The sequence below is a fragment of the Hyposmocoma kahamanoa genome, unplaced genomic scaffold (genome assembly GCF_003589595.1).
Source record: "Hyposmocoma kahamanoa isolate Upper Pololo Valley unplaced genomic scaffold, ASM358959v1 180, whole genome shotgun sequence".
NCBI classification, from domain to species: Eukaryota; Metazoa; Arthropoda; class Insecta; order Lepidoptera; family Cosmopterigidae; genus Hyposmocoma; species Hyposmocoma kahamanoa.
This window is the reverse complement of record NW_020653711.1, coordinates 1,502,150-1,516,527: the sequence shown is the minus strand read 5'-3', so window position 1 is coordinate 1,516,527 and position 14,378 is coordinate 1,502,150. Positions and strand designations below refer to the sequence as shown.

Sequence of the window (14,378 nt, the reverse complement as noted above, 5' to 3'; positions counted from 1 at the left end):
TAAGGCTCAATTTATATCGCGGTGGAACGGAATGGAAGGGAATTTTTGTAACGATACTGTACATTGTGTAATGTGATCAATTGTCGCTTCCGCGGAATTTTCGTACAATACTCGCGCATTCGCGAGAAGTCCGCGAAAGATTTTGGCTCGTATCTAGTTTGTATGTTACACAATTGACCATAAAGTTCATTATGTTATGTGCAGTGTCGTTACAAAAATTCGCTTCCATTCAATTCCGCCGCAATATAAATTGAGCCAAACTTGTACTCGAGAATGAGAAATGGTGTCGCTGGATTAAGCTTATTCCACCATGGACAGCAAAACTCTTATGACTTTTGAAAGGTGGACGGACTAAATGTAGACTTTTACGACCAGAACCGAAAAAATCCCGACTTTTTTAGTGTAGTTAGATCTAAGCTAGGTGCTGAGGTTATCGAGATTGAATAATGGTGCCGCTGGATTATTCCCGGGTAGACAGTAAAACACCACCCTTATAGTGTTTTACATCCTTTAGTTTTTGCGACTAGAACTGACTAAATGCCGAATTTTTGCCTGAATAATTAAATTTAAAAAACTCAACCATGGTCATGCTGGAATAAGGCACGCGACGGGACCGCACGGTAGGGGACTTTTAGGTGACGAATAGTAATATACCTTAACGTTATGTATGATATTATAGGTGAAATTTCAATGGTAATGGTTATAGCTACGAGTAGAGTAGGGTTGGGTCATGGAAAAAATTCCATTTAGAAAAAAAAAATTTCAGAAAAATATTTTCTTCATTATTCTACGTTGGACGTTGACACCTGTCAAATGTTGAAGTTAGTGAACGATATTTTTTAATCACGTTTTTCGTTAAGTGCCTTTTTTCCAAATTATATTTATCCAATTTTCCGGGGTTATTTTCCGGAAAAGTTTCCACTATTTGAAATTTTCCGGAAAATTACCCAACAGTAGCTAAGAGTATAATTTAAGTTTTCTAAGTGTACTTAATGCACAAATAGTTAATTATTTTTTGGCGTTATGTCCGCAATTATTTAATTTTAGCAGCAGAAGAGCTTCTTTTGAAAGAGTACATCCAAGGAAGTACTGCTACCTTATCTATTTCTGCAGCCAAGCAGTACTTGCTCTTCCCGTCACTTGGCATGAAAAAGCCCTGCTTTTGATTATTTATGGTTGATACCGTTTAGAAAACAAATTTAATATCCTTACTGTGCTGTCTGTGGCGCACTACCAAGTGGAATCCAACCCTAACATTCCGCAACGTGGCGGAAATCCCAACTAATTTTCAACTCTTACATAGTTTATTTATCAGAAAGTTTATGAAAGAAGAAGAATATATATGGTGGAGTTTATACACGTAGATGTAGACTGATAGCCTTCTATGAATTCTTTTTGTTAGTGTGCCTTATTTCAGCGTGACCATGGTCGAGTTTTTGAAATTTGACTAGCCAGAAAAAAGTCGCTATTTAGTCGGTTCTAGTCGCAAAAAACTAGATTTAGTCGGTCCGCCGTGCAAAAGTTATAAGGGTGTTTTACTGTCCACTGTATTTCAGCGTGGACAGTAAAACACCTTAATAACTTCAAAACGGCGTAACGACTAAATCTAGTTTTTTACAACTTGAACCGACTAAATCACGACTTTTTTAGTGCAATCAGATCTAAGCTAGGTGTTGCGGTTCTCGAGATTGAGAAATGGTGCCGCTGGAATAAGCTTATTCCAGAGTGGACAGTAAAACAGCCTTATAACTTTTGAACGGCGGACCGACTAAATCTATTTTTTGCGACTAGAACCGACTAAATAGCGACTTTTTCTGGCTAGTCAAATTTAAAAAACTCGAACATGGTCACGCTGGAATAAGGTACACTTTTTGTTAGCCCCTGTCGACATTACGAAGCCCATTGTTCCTTAATCAGAACAGCTCCTTTCTCTGCGACCAGCATAATGGCACCTTGAGGGTTTCCACTCGGCTGAGTCGGCATTGATGATGCGTCGATGACTCGTAAACCTGTAAGGCAAATATAACAACATGGAAAACTAGTAAGTTTCAGTTTTTGCATATAACAAATAAAGTTAGAGCCAAGGAACGCCTTGATTTAGTTGGCAAAGCGTCTAGCACGGTTTGCTGGAAGACGTTGGTTCGAATCCAGCCGGGTCGAGAATTTTTTTCTAAGTGTTCGATTCTATTAACAAAGGTAAGTTTTTTTAAATAAACAGTTTCAATTTATTTATTTTTAATTAAATCAATGTGCTCCAATTTATCGAATGACGATTCCTCAAATTCCGCGCGTACTTTATGTTAGCACGTACCTAGAGTCTTGACTTTGACAAGAAATTAGTGACAAGTCAAAGGTAATTAACCCCTTTGTTTGGCATAGCATCTGTCACGGCTTGCTAGGAGACGTCGGTTCGAATCCGGCAGGATCGAAGGATTTTTCTCTAAGTGTTCGATCTTTGTATTAAATGATTAATAATTATCATATCATGGTGAACAAACCTCGTGACATTCAATGAAGTTATAAATAAAAGTTATGATATTTTTTCTTAAAAAAATTACTTTAAATCGCTCTACTGTAATATCTTCCGAATGCACGTTAGACGTTTTACTTTTCCAGCGTCGATAAATGTAGGTATACATCTCAATAGGTTGTCGTTGTCAGTTATTATTTTATTTCACCCTTTTGCGTTAATAAAAAATAATATAGTGGAAACAATGAGTGGAAAGCTATAAGTAAGGTGTTAAATAACCTAACCTCCGGTTAAAAAAATCGACCTCAAAAGTCACTCATCCCCTAGTTTGCCACCCTTAGAGGTGGAATATTTTTTGAAATTTAAATGGGACCACATCCGAGGTACCTTCTTTCCACAAAAAAAAGAATCATCAAAATTGGTTCACAAATGGCGGAGTTATCGCGTAACATACAAAAAAAAAAGAAAAAACATACAGACGAATTGAGAACCGAATTAGCAAAAGAGATTTTTATAGATAAGGATATCGCCAAGGCGACTTATGTGAAGCAAGCTTCTCGCCCAACCTGATGGATCAATAATAAATAAGCATGCTTAAACATTTCTCGCGTACCTGAAACACCATAAACCTTGAGTTCAGGATCGATGACCATTCCCATAGCAGCGGTGCCGAGCTGGTGGTTCTGCGCGTCCGTATGCAGACGCGTCATGCACTCGATCCACGCATCTGACCATTCCTTTGACGAGTCGCAGCCTTGTGTGTATTCCGGGTCCAAGATCACCCCGTATTTGTTCTTCATCGTCTGTGTATAAAGAAGACAATTGATATTTTGATATTAGGGGTGTTTTTGGGAGCGTATTTATGTTGTTGTTATTGTATTGGTTTTTTTGCAGACTCTTTTTTCCTTTGTTTTATTATTATTTATTTATTGAGCATTGACTTTAGAGCCCACGTGCTAAAACAGGTAACAATTAATTAAGAAACTCAAAACGTAATACTACTGTAATTACAAAAACACGTATTTTTTTGTGACTCTTGGTTTTTGTTGGGCTGTTTTCTGGGCAAATTATGTTTTTTATATAATTATTAATACAAATATCGAACGCTTAGAAAAAATCCTTCGATCAGGCCGGATTCGAACCGACGTCTTCTAGCAAACCGTGGCAGACGCTATGCCAATTAAGCCACGGAACGACCCAGCGGACCTCACGAATTTTTCTATGTGCTTGTTGTCGGATCTTTTGTATTTGGTTTTCAACGACTTTTTAGCCGTAACGCCGTCATATATATCATATATATAAGAAATCTATGAAAGTATCTCGTCGCCCAGTTAGGTAATTTTACATGTTTTTTTATAGTTCTCTTAAAGTGGTAAGTTTCAAAAACAGGGAATTTCTACCAAATATACCTAAGGCTGTGCCTACAACACGGAAGGTAATCATTGATCACTTCATTTTCCAAGCTGAATCCTATATAGGCATCACTCTCAAAAATCTTCTGCAAATACTAATACTTTACCTTCCGCGTTCTTTTTTGTTTTGGTTATCGTTGAGCTATTTTTGTGGGCACATATTTTTTTATAATAATAATAATAATAATAATCTTTTAGGCATTGGGAGAGGCGAGAGTCTAAAATAGATATAATAATAATAACGCACACATCAACATAGCCTCTAGGGAAACCCTGTGTCGCGGGTGCCATGGACACACATAGAAACCACAAATTACACCCGAACTCACAAGAAATAAACATAGGCCATACGGACTCGGATTTTTTACTTTTGGCGGAAATTGACCAGGGTGTACCTCATAAAAATGCACAAATATTCCCTCCATATATTATAGTTTTTGCAGGCCGTAGCTTTATATATATAACTAGATGGCGCGCGTTGCGCCGGGCCGCTAAAGCGGTTCGCGAGGGCTTTCTTTGAGACTCGTGTGACAGGCTGGGAGTTACATTTCATATTTCAGTAGAGAATCCTGTTGGGTTGAGTTTGGGTGGTAGGGAGCAGGGTGACCGCTTCAGTTTAGTTGGCATGATCGCGTCAAGTCGTATCCTTAAATATCTCAGAACAAACCACTCGTATGTCATTGACAATTGCGAAGATTCAGAAAAGTCAATTGTTTAAGTCAATTTGCCAGATCAAAAAATTTTTGATTCCGGTAGAACCCGACTAATGTCCTTGACTACTTTTGTTTGAGAGCCATGTGCTCATTGCCGACACTTTGGCGGGTAGCCTCTGTATTACTTGATGCGGAGCACCATTCCAAGATTTCTGTAATCACCACTGTCCCGTATATTATTCTAAACGATCTCTGTCCCTTCTTGGAGAACAATTACCTAAATGTCAGTGGTAATCTAGCTACCTACGTATAATATGTTGCGCGTTGCGCTGGACCGCTAAAGCGGCTCGCGAGGGCTTTGTGTTAGGATTGATTGTTTGCTATTAGTTTTTGTTCCTGATGATTTCTTTTTGGTTACATTTCGTTGGGTAGAAGGGCGCAGGGTAGTTGTATGATCGCGTCAAGTCGTATCCTAATATACTTCAGAAGACACCACTTATAGTTGCATGGATTCAGCAAACTCAATTTTTTATGGCGGCCATCTTGAATACGCCATATTAGAAAATTTTTGGTCCCGATAGAACCTGACCAGGGTCCTTGACAAGTTTTGTTTGAAAGCCATACACCTATCTCTGATGCTTTGACTGGGCCGTTTACCACGGCGATCAGGTCGACTTGAATGTACCATGTTGCGCTGGGCCGCTGAAGCGACCCGCGAGGGCTATGAATGCGGCTTGTGACTATAATTTGAAAGACTTCGTCCGTCGGTTGGTGATTAATTTGGTCTCATTGGTGATTTTTTTCGTCCGGTTTATTTGGGTGAGAGGGAGCCAGGTAGTTGGTATAATCGCGTTAAGTCGTAATCCTTATATACATCAGAAGAAACTACTCTTATATCATCAAGAGTTACGAAGGTTCAGTAATTATTTTTTTATGGCGGCCATCTTGGATTCGCCATATTGGAAAATTTTTGGTTCCGGTAGAACCTGATCAGGGTCCTTGACAATTTTTGTTTGAAAGGCATACACCCACCTCTGACGCTTTGGCCCGGCAGCTGGTGTCCTACCAGATGCAGATCACTTCTTGATGGTTTTGGATTATTCTGGTATTCAATATTTTCAGTCAAACACAATCCTTGTGCATTTATTTAACCCACCTCAATTCGTTCTAGGAGAACTATGATGTTGCATGGTGGAAAATGTATGGCGGCCATATTGGAAAATGGCGGAATCAAAAAACTACAAACACAATTTTGTATTACAGGACCTTATACACGGCCAGGTGCCAAATTTCAGCACGATCGGTGATTTTTCTCTGGCCGTCACACAGTGGGCCCAAATTGATAATTCTTGGACATAGGAACTTGTGGAATATCGAGCTAATTTTTTTTTATATGATAGATAATAACATTCCTAACAACTTTTATTCTTGTATAATTTCTTGAAAAGTTGATAGTTTCTGAGAAAAATAATATTTTTTTTTGTATGCCGTAATATACATTTTATTTTATTTTGAATTTAAATTAATTCTTGGACATAGGAACTTGTGGAATATCAAGCTAATTTTTTTTTAAATGATAGATAATAACATTCCTAACAACTTTTATTCTTGTATAATTTCTTGAAAAGTTGATAGTTTCTGAGAAAAATAATATTTTTTTTTGTATGCCGTAATATACATTTTATTTTTTATCTCAATGGCTCGCTGACAGCCTTTGTTGCCGTTCCGTCAATGTCGCAATAATATGCGGGGCGCGGTGTGGTATGTAAAGCTAGGGAGGGGCGGAGAATGATCTTTCTAGTTAGTTTTTTTATTCTCTGCCATGGTCAACAAAAATTTGCTTGTATTTACATTGCCCTGAGTAAATTGAGTTGTATTGTATTTAAAAAAATAATTAGCTCATTTAAAAAAATAAGACTGCCTACCACACGGAAGGAAATCATTTCTCTCTTTATTGCCTATCTTACTTACATCACTCTCAAAAATCTTCTGCAAATACCGTGCTGCGTCTTTAGCCATCACCATATCCTCAGGTTCGTCGAAAAAGTTGGGAAAGAAGAGAGGTGGGTCTAGAGGATTCGTTGACTTCAGTGTTAGATAGCCGATACTCCGAGGTAGGAGCAAGACTCCGTTGGCTCTGAAATTTTCATGCATTGCATAAACAAGGGAAATTAATAATAGCATACATTTTCACGGTATAATTATAATAAAAATGTGATACATGACCCATCAATTAACTAGTTTCAAACTAGAGAATGTTATGTACTATGGGTACCAGAGAAACGGAATTACATACGGGGTACTATCCACCACCAGAACTAACTTAGTCCAGTTCTCAAATTGGTACCAACAACCATACCACAAGGAGAGATATCGGATATTTATTGTTAAGTTAAAAATGTTACCCTATAACCCTATATTCACATTATACCCTATAATCACATTATACTCCGAGTTTAATTACCATTATAATAAATTACGACTAGTAACAATTCACACGCACCAAGCGTGTGAATTGTTACCAGTAATAAGATCACATATGCAAAATGATAACTTTTGAGGAAAGAAGATTCTACGAAAGAAATTACAGAGTTATAAAATTCCACATACATAATATGTTTCATGTAGTTCGTATAATTGTTATGATTTTCATGTGATACATGTGGCTTTATACCTACTAAGGGTACAAATTTAAAATTTCAAAAAATAAGATTGGGTGTGTAAGAAACTATAACAAACAGTTGATTTAATATTTGAAAGGAGTTACCTATTTTACGATGACGTGTGGCTTTATAATAATAATAATAATAATAACGCACATACTCATAGCCCCACACTAAGGAAACCCTGTGTCGCGAGTGCCATGGACACACATGCAGACAATCACAAATTACACCCAAACTCATGAGAGAAATAAATATAGGCCATGTAAAAATTTCTCTCGGCCCGGAAATCGAGCCCGGGATCTCTGCGTGGTAGATTAACATGGCGGCCGTTCAGCTACAGAGGCAGTTAAGTTGAAGTATTACACAAAAGATACGATTTTTTGTTAATTTACTAGTGAAGTTATTAAATTTATTAAACTGTTCTTCCAAATAACAAGGACAGTTTAAAGTTTAAATCAACTTACGAAATGTTTCGTCCGTTAAGGTAGCAGTCTCCGTCTCCAATAACCTCATCGATTTGGCCAGTTTTCGAGCACTCCGCGTAGAAGCCGTTGAAGAAAAATTGAAGGTCTGGCTGATCACGAGATCTGTCCGCTAGGCTCGAGTACAGGATTCCGGTTAACTGCACAATTAATACCATATTATACAAAAGAATAACTGGAAACTACCACAAAATAATGACATTTAACTTTTTAACTGCCTCGGTGGCTGAACGGTTACCACTGCCACGCGGAGGTCCCAGGTTCGATTCCCGGGCCGGGAGAAATATTTGTATGCCTTACATTTATTTCTCTCGTGAGTTTGGGTGTAATTTGTGGTTATCTATGTGTGTGTCCATGGCACCCGCGTGGTTTCCCTAGTGCGGGTCTATGTTGAGTGTGTGTGCGTGTGTGTGTTATTTATGTAATTAAGAATTCAAATGAAAATTAGCTTGGCGGTAGAAATAAGGTGACAGTACTTCCTTTGACGATCTCTTTCACAAGGAGCTCTACTGCTACTAAATTATTTATGTTCTCACATATTTATAACTCACCCAATTTCGATCGTAGAATATTTAAACCTCTCTCCTGAACAGTTGTCATTTTGCAGATGTGACCTTATTATACCAAGGGTGTGAATTATACAAATCTACTGTCTATTTCAACGCTTACCTGGGTTATGCCTGTACTAGACATTGGCCCATTTCTTTCCAGCATGTACTCCGTAAAGACAGACCAGTCCAGAATTTGGGTGTTGTTCATTTTAGTCACTAAGAAGTATAAGGTTAGGCCCACATGATTCCTCAAGTTCTTGCCAACGGGAAGATCAGCTATTAAAGGGATTTTGAATTTGTCTAGCGTCTCTTTTGGTCCGATGCCAGAGAGCAGCAAAATATGGGGGCTGTTTAGAGCACCTGCACTTAAAATTACCTAAAAATATAAATTTATTTTAATATAAAACGGCCTGGCAGTTGGTTTTTGTAGCAAATATCCACTTATTTAAAATATAAATTACAAATTTATTAAACATGTTTAAAATATATAATACTAAATACTTTGATGCGGTGTATTGAACATATAAAAATACGAGATATGGATATTGAGACATCATATTTTATAATTATAACATTTTTATAAAAAACCGATATCAAAAGTTTGTGGAATTACATCGATTTGTCAAATTTTATTGAAATGAAATGTGAAATGAAAACATGAGTGAAATTCAATAAAACGGGTTCATCCCCTAATTTGCCACCCTGTTTTCTTCAAATATGAACGAGACAAATACAAAATACTTATTTCATATTTGTATTTCAAACACGTATTTTCAATTTCCCATCGAGTATATAACCAGAAATAGAGACGAAATAAGGGCCATATATTCCTGGTAACACATTAGCGATACAGCTCTTATAAATATCAACTCCCGTTTGCAGTGAAATGTAGACAGGCCAATTACTGACCTGTGTGTACGTCTCCGTATATTCCAAAAAATATTTTATATTTATTGTAATAAAGATAATATCTCTAACAATGCCGTGCTGTTCTATTCGGTGGTGTGGGAAAGACAGCAAAACATCTAATTACAAAACAAACGGAATCACATTTCATCGGTAATTAAATATTAAATATGTAATTTTGCAATTATCGTCCATAATAGCAAAGCTCAAGTTCATTGGTCAATTTTAAGTGAAACAGTTGACGACATCCGTCAATTGTTGCGAACTCGGGCTAGCCAATCGTAGCATAGTTGCCACAGTAATGATATGGCAGAATAATTTTCAAACAAATGAAATGACATTTCGTCTCTATTTCTGGTTATATGCTCGATGCTACTTCCCAACCCTGCATACAGTAGTACCACGAACATAATGTTAGTTTGAATGTTTGTTTATTATGAATGCACTTGTAAGTTTAAATTGGATTCCGATAGATGGCGTCACAATGTTACCTTTTAGAGTTTGTTGTTAAAATGTTATTTGCATTACGCATAATGTTAGGTTAAATAACATTATTATTTATAAGATTATACTTAATAATTTAACTCCTGCTAATTTCTGTTTTTAAACATTTAATATGTAAGGTTTTGAAACGGTTTTCGATAATTGGCGCCACTAGCGGGAGCTCGCAAAAACATGCTTTACAATTTTTATGTAGTCTCTATGATACTTTGGAAGTTGGAATAGTGGAATCATTTTGATCGTAATAAAAGCTAAGTACCACATGTGCTTTTCCGGCAATTTGTTGCGTACAATGTATCATAGTAGGTAACGAAGTCACTTAAAGTAGGTACTAATCCTTATTTGACTTTTTGCCTCGCAGAAAATCGCGGGTCGTTTTACAAATACATAACAGTCAAATACGTATTACCTAGTAGTTTCTAAATTGCGCTTTCCCTTACCTCTTTACTAGCGGTGATAGTCTTTGTCTCGCCGTTTTCATTGATATACTCCACACCATAAGCGTTTTTGCCATCCAGTAGAACCCTAGTGACATGTGCGTTGGTCTTCACATTTAAGTTAGGACGTTCAGATTGTGGTTTCAGGTACGCTCTTGCTGTAGTTACTCTTTGACCGTCGCTGTGAAGGAATGTAGTTTTTTTTATTTTAATAACAGTACATTGTGTCATAAGAAGTAGGGCTTTAATTGCCCGAACGTCCGCCCGAATCATCACACTTGCGAGGAAGTTGAAGAAAAGAAAAGTTATACTATATAGTACATTACTGCAGAGGCCGTAAAGTAAGGGATTGCTTGATTGGATGGACGGTGGATCGACGAGTATGCGATGGTAACAAGCGTCAGCAAGGCTTTGTTCCCGCCAAAGCATATGTAGTGCTTTTCTCAAACAATGTGAGGAAATAATAAAAAACTAAAGAGAAAAAGATGTTTAACAGAAAAAGTTAAAAAAAATGTATTAATATTAAAGGTAATATTTGACATGTCAGGACATATTGCTATATTAATAAAAATTAATATTTAAAATTAATCGTATTTACCGCCTAGAGATGGGTTTTTACCCAATAAATATCTGTCTAAGGATAAATATCCGATAATATCCGTTTTTACTGAGTATTTATCCTAAAACATGGATAATTTATTTTGTGGTTTTTATAATAAAATTCATTAAGAAGCATTAGAATATTTTTTTATTAAATAATTACTTTTTTGTCATTCTTTTATGTAACAATACTGTTCTACCTACGTTTTTCGAGTCGAGTGGTATAAAAAATTCGATTGACAGAAAGTTATCAAATTAACTGTAACCCTTGAGCTGACCTATCATGCGTTAATAAAGTGCGACCCAACTTTCTGGTCTTGGGGTCTACTGCGTACTAAATAAAGTCAAATTTGGACTTGAAATAGCCTAAGGATTCTCTTTCACATTTCACACACAAAATCGATTAATTAACATGATATAAAAAATAAATTTTTATAATTGTGTAGGTACGGACAACGGCACATCAGCTACATATTTTTGTTCGACAATCGCCTCCAGTGCAACGGAACAAGATACGTCATTGTGTAGCTTGATGTACTTTGTGTGTGTACACAAAGTGTTTTAAAAATATACTTTGTTTTACTAAATATAAAGAATAAACCACGATTAAAAATAGGAAATGAAACTATTTTTCCGGATTTAAATCGCGTATATTTGTTTTTTTCAAACAAACCGACGTTTCGGGCCCTTTACAGGTCCCATGGTCACGGTTGACTGAGGTGGTACAGTCTTCAACCAGTTATGTCTAATATGATGCAAACCAACCTAATTTTGCACTATAGTTACAACACTTATTAATTAAATACATTATTTTTAATTTTACTTTTTAAATAGATAATCTAAAATGTTTAATCTTTTGAATTTATGTATAAGTAAGTCATGGCATTTATGAGTGTGTATTTTATAAAAACTGTAAATGAAATAAAGATGACTGTATTTATATTAGATTTTATAAATTAAATTACAAAATCCACACACGCGAACTTGGGGCTTTCAAGGCATTCGCACTCCGAGTGGGCGGCGGGAGAGTAGAAATAAAAGAAAAAACCATTACTGCTAACGACTTCAAATAGACTAGATAGATCGGCTTTATAAGTAGTAGAGTTTCTTGTAAAAGGAAAGAGTTCGGGAAATACTGCCACCTTACTTATTTCTGTCGCCAAGCGTGTTTCGCTTTTGAAGGCTAAGGGTGCTGGTGAAATTGCAGGCACGTGGGACTTGTCTACTTATGTCTAACTTAACGTAACTTTGCGATTTAACGCTCGCGAGTGGCACTGCAACTGTTATGGACAGGCGTGTAGCTTACCTTCAGGCGCATGACTTGTTCGTCCCGTACAAATAAAAAAATACGTTTCTTTATTTTTTTTACTACTGCCCTAGTGCTGTGCTTGTTGAACGTTATTTTATTGGGGCCTTACCATAAACTCTTATTACAGTTCAGTGTATAGGTTCGTAACGAGAAAAAAGCGGGATGGTGATATACACTTCATGTAGCGCCGTCTCACAACGATTCATAAGGCCCGTGTTTCATCTATCTTTACTGAAACATTGAAATAATATATTTGTGTATTGACAACACTTAGCCGCAACACCACTGATTTACCTAAGTACCCGAATGTTTTCAACTGTTTCCTTTTTAAACTTATAAATACTTACTACCTTCCGAAGGACGAACATTTCACGATTCTTCAAAAAAATAATATCGGAAGATGAAGCTTTAAAGAGCTGCTACTTACTCTGACATGGTCTGGGCAATCACGAACCCGTCAGGGGTGTATGGGTCGTTCATATCGGACAGCACCGGCAGACCGGTCTCGTTTATGGCGTTAAGAATCTCGTAGAGGAAGTGTGGCTGTTCGTTAAACTGTGAAGAAGTGGAAATTGGTTTTCAGGTGTCGTTAAAAATAGTCTTTTGTTGTTTAAAATTATTATAAATAAGTATTTTTCTCAATAAGTAATTTAATTAGCCTACAATTGACGAGCTCCGGTGGTCGAGTGGATTGTACACCGGTTTTCATAGTGTCGCCATCTCTAAGGCCCCGAGTTCGATCTCTGGCCGGGTCACTATAGAAAAATTATTTTTTCTGGTTCTATTAGTAGTCCGAAACGACATTTTCACATCGAGAGTTTTCAAAAATTATAAAAAAATTTCGACTTTGTGATAGGTTATCAATTTTTCTATATTGTCTCCGGTCTGGGTGTTTTGGTACCATCGTTGTTTCGGTTTCGGTTCGAATCCGACCGGATCGAAGGAATTTTTTCTGAGTGTTTTTTCTGAGTGTTCGATCTTTGTATTAATAATTATAACAAACTAGTGGAGTAATTTCACAAAAAATAATTGAATACCAATTCAATAAAAAAAATTTAATTAATACAGGTACTTTAGTTACTTACTTTGGGATCAGAGCAACGTATACAATGTTGTCTAATTATTTACAATTTAACTTTAGTACTTCAGTAGCTGTAGAGCTCCTTGTGAAAGAGTTCGTCCAGGGAAGTACTGCCACCTTACCTATTTCTGTAGCCAAGCAGTAATGTGAGCATTTCTGCGTTCCAGTTTCGAAGAGTACGTGTGCTGGTGCAATTACAGGCACTCAGGACTTGTCAACTTAAGTCTTAGAGTGACGGGCGCATGGCAGTGCCTCTCAGATCTTGGCTATTTAAAGCTCTAAGTGGCATTGCAACTTTTTTTATAATACCAAGTGACGGGACGAACAAGTCGTGCGCCTGGTGAGACGCGGCACGCCTATCCGTAACAGCTGCAATGCCTCTCAGAACTTTAAATCGCAAAGATCTTAGGGGCACTGCCGCTGCGCCCGTCACACTGAGACGTAAGTTGACAAGTCCCATGTGCCTGTAATTTCACCACCACCCTTACCCTTCGAAACCGTAACACAGTATTGCTCACACTACTGCTTGGCAGCAGAAATAGGTAAGGTGGCAGTACTTCCCTGGACGAACTCTTTCACAAGGAGCTCTACTGCTTTGAAATTGTTATGGATGGGCGTGTAGCTTACCACCAGTCGCACGACTTGTTCGTCCCGTCGCTTTGTATTACATAGGTAAAAATAAACGAAGTCGCGGGCAACAGCTAATTGTAGATAAAACTGGCAATATCAGGAAAAGTTTTAAATTTATTGACGTAACATTAACTACCTGTTGTATCGGCAAAGTACCATTACTGGAATGGTAGCTGGCGTTAACCAATGTTCCAACTTGTTTGTTGCCTTCAGTCATATAGAAATACTTCTTATTCTCTTCCCAAGACCATCCTACGGCGCCTGCTTTTACCCAGTCTTCGTAGTCTGGAGCGTGTCCTCGATGGTACATCATACCATTAAGGAGGTTTGAACCACCTGTGGGGTAATGTAAGATAAGTAAAAAGTGCATTTAAATGTACCTAATATTAATTTTCATTACACTTGCACGTAAATAGGCATGCAGGCTAACTTGACTGTAATGCCCGAAATAAAACTCTCGGGGCTTTTTTCTTCTCATTACCGACCAATGCTGTAATAATGTGATTATTTTTATTTATACATACTAAGTACTTAATTATCCATTTATATACGAGAATACATCGTCGGTGTTTTGTAGAAAAGGCGTAAGCGACATTTCGAATAAAAAATTCAGGTAAGTTTCAACGAATGTTTTAAAATATTTACGTCCTGTTTTCAAATTCAATTTTGATTTTAAATAA

The 14,378-nt window shown here is 37.1% G+C and overlaps 1 protein-coding gene across 1 annotated transcript in view; it reads right to left on the bottom strand.

Annotated features, from left to right (window-relative positions):
• Window positions 1-1,022: 1,022 nt before the first annotated feature.
• LOC113225906 (glucose dehydrogenase [FAD, quinone]-like) overlaps window positions 1,023-14,378 on the bottom strand; it is a 25,525-nt gene continuing 12,169 nt past the window's right edge. Inside the window, exons 4-12 of the mRNA XM_026458372.1 lie at window positions 13,835-14,034; window positions 12,415-12,542; window positions 10,082-10,259; window positions 8,353-8,610; window positions 7,666-7,823; window positions 6,507-6,672; window positions 3,084-3,273; window positions 1,918-2,009; window positions 1,023-1,417 (exon numbers count right to left, since the gene is read on the bottom strand). Of these exons, the coding sequence (XP_026314157.1) occupies window positions 1,409-1,417; window positions 1,918-2,009; window positions 3,084-3,273; window positions 6,507-6,672; window positions 7,666-7,823; window positions 8,353-8,610; window positions 10,082-10,259; window positions 12,415-12,542; window positions 13,835-14,034 (1,379 nt within the window). The 3' untranslated portion in view covers window positions 1,023-1,408. The remainder of the gene's footprint in view (window positions 1,418-1,917; window positions 2,010-3,083; window positions 3,274-6,506; window positions 6,673-7,665; window positions 7,824-8,352; window positions 8,611-10,081; window positions 10,260-12,414; window positions 12,543-13,834; window positions 14,035-14,378) is intronic.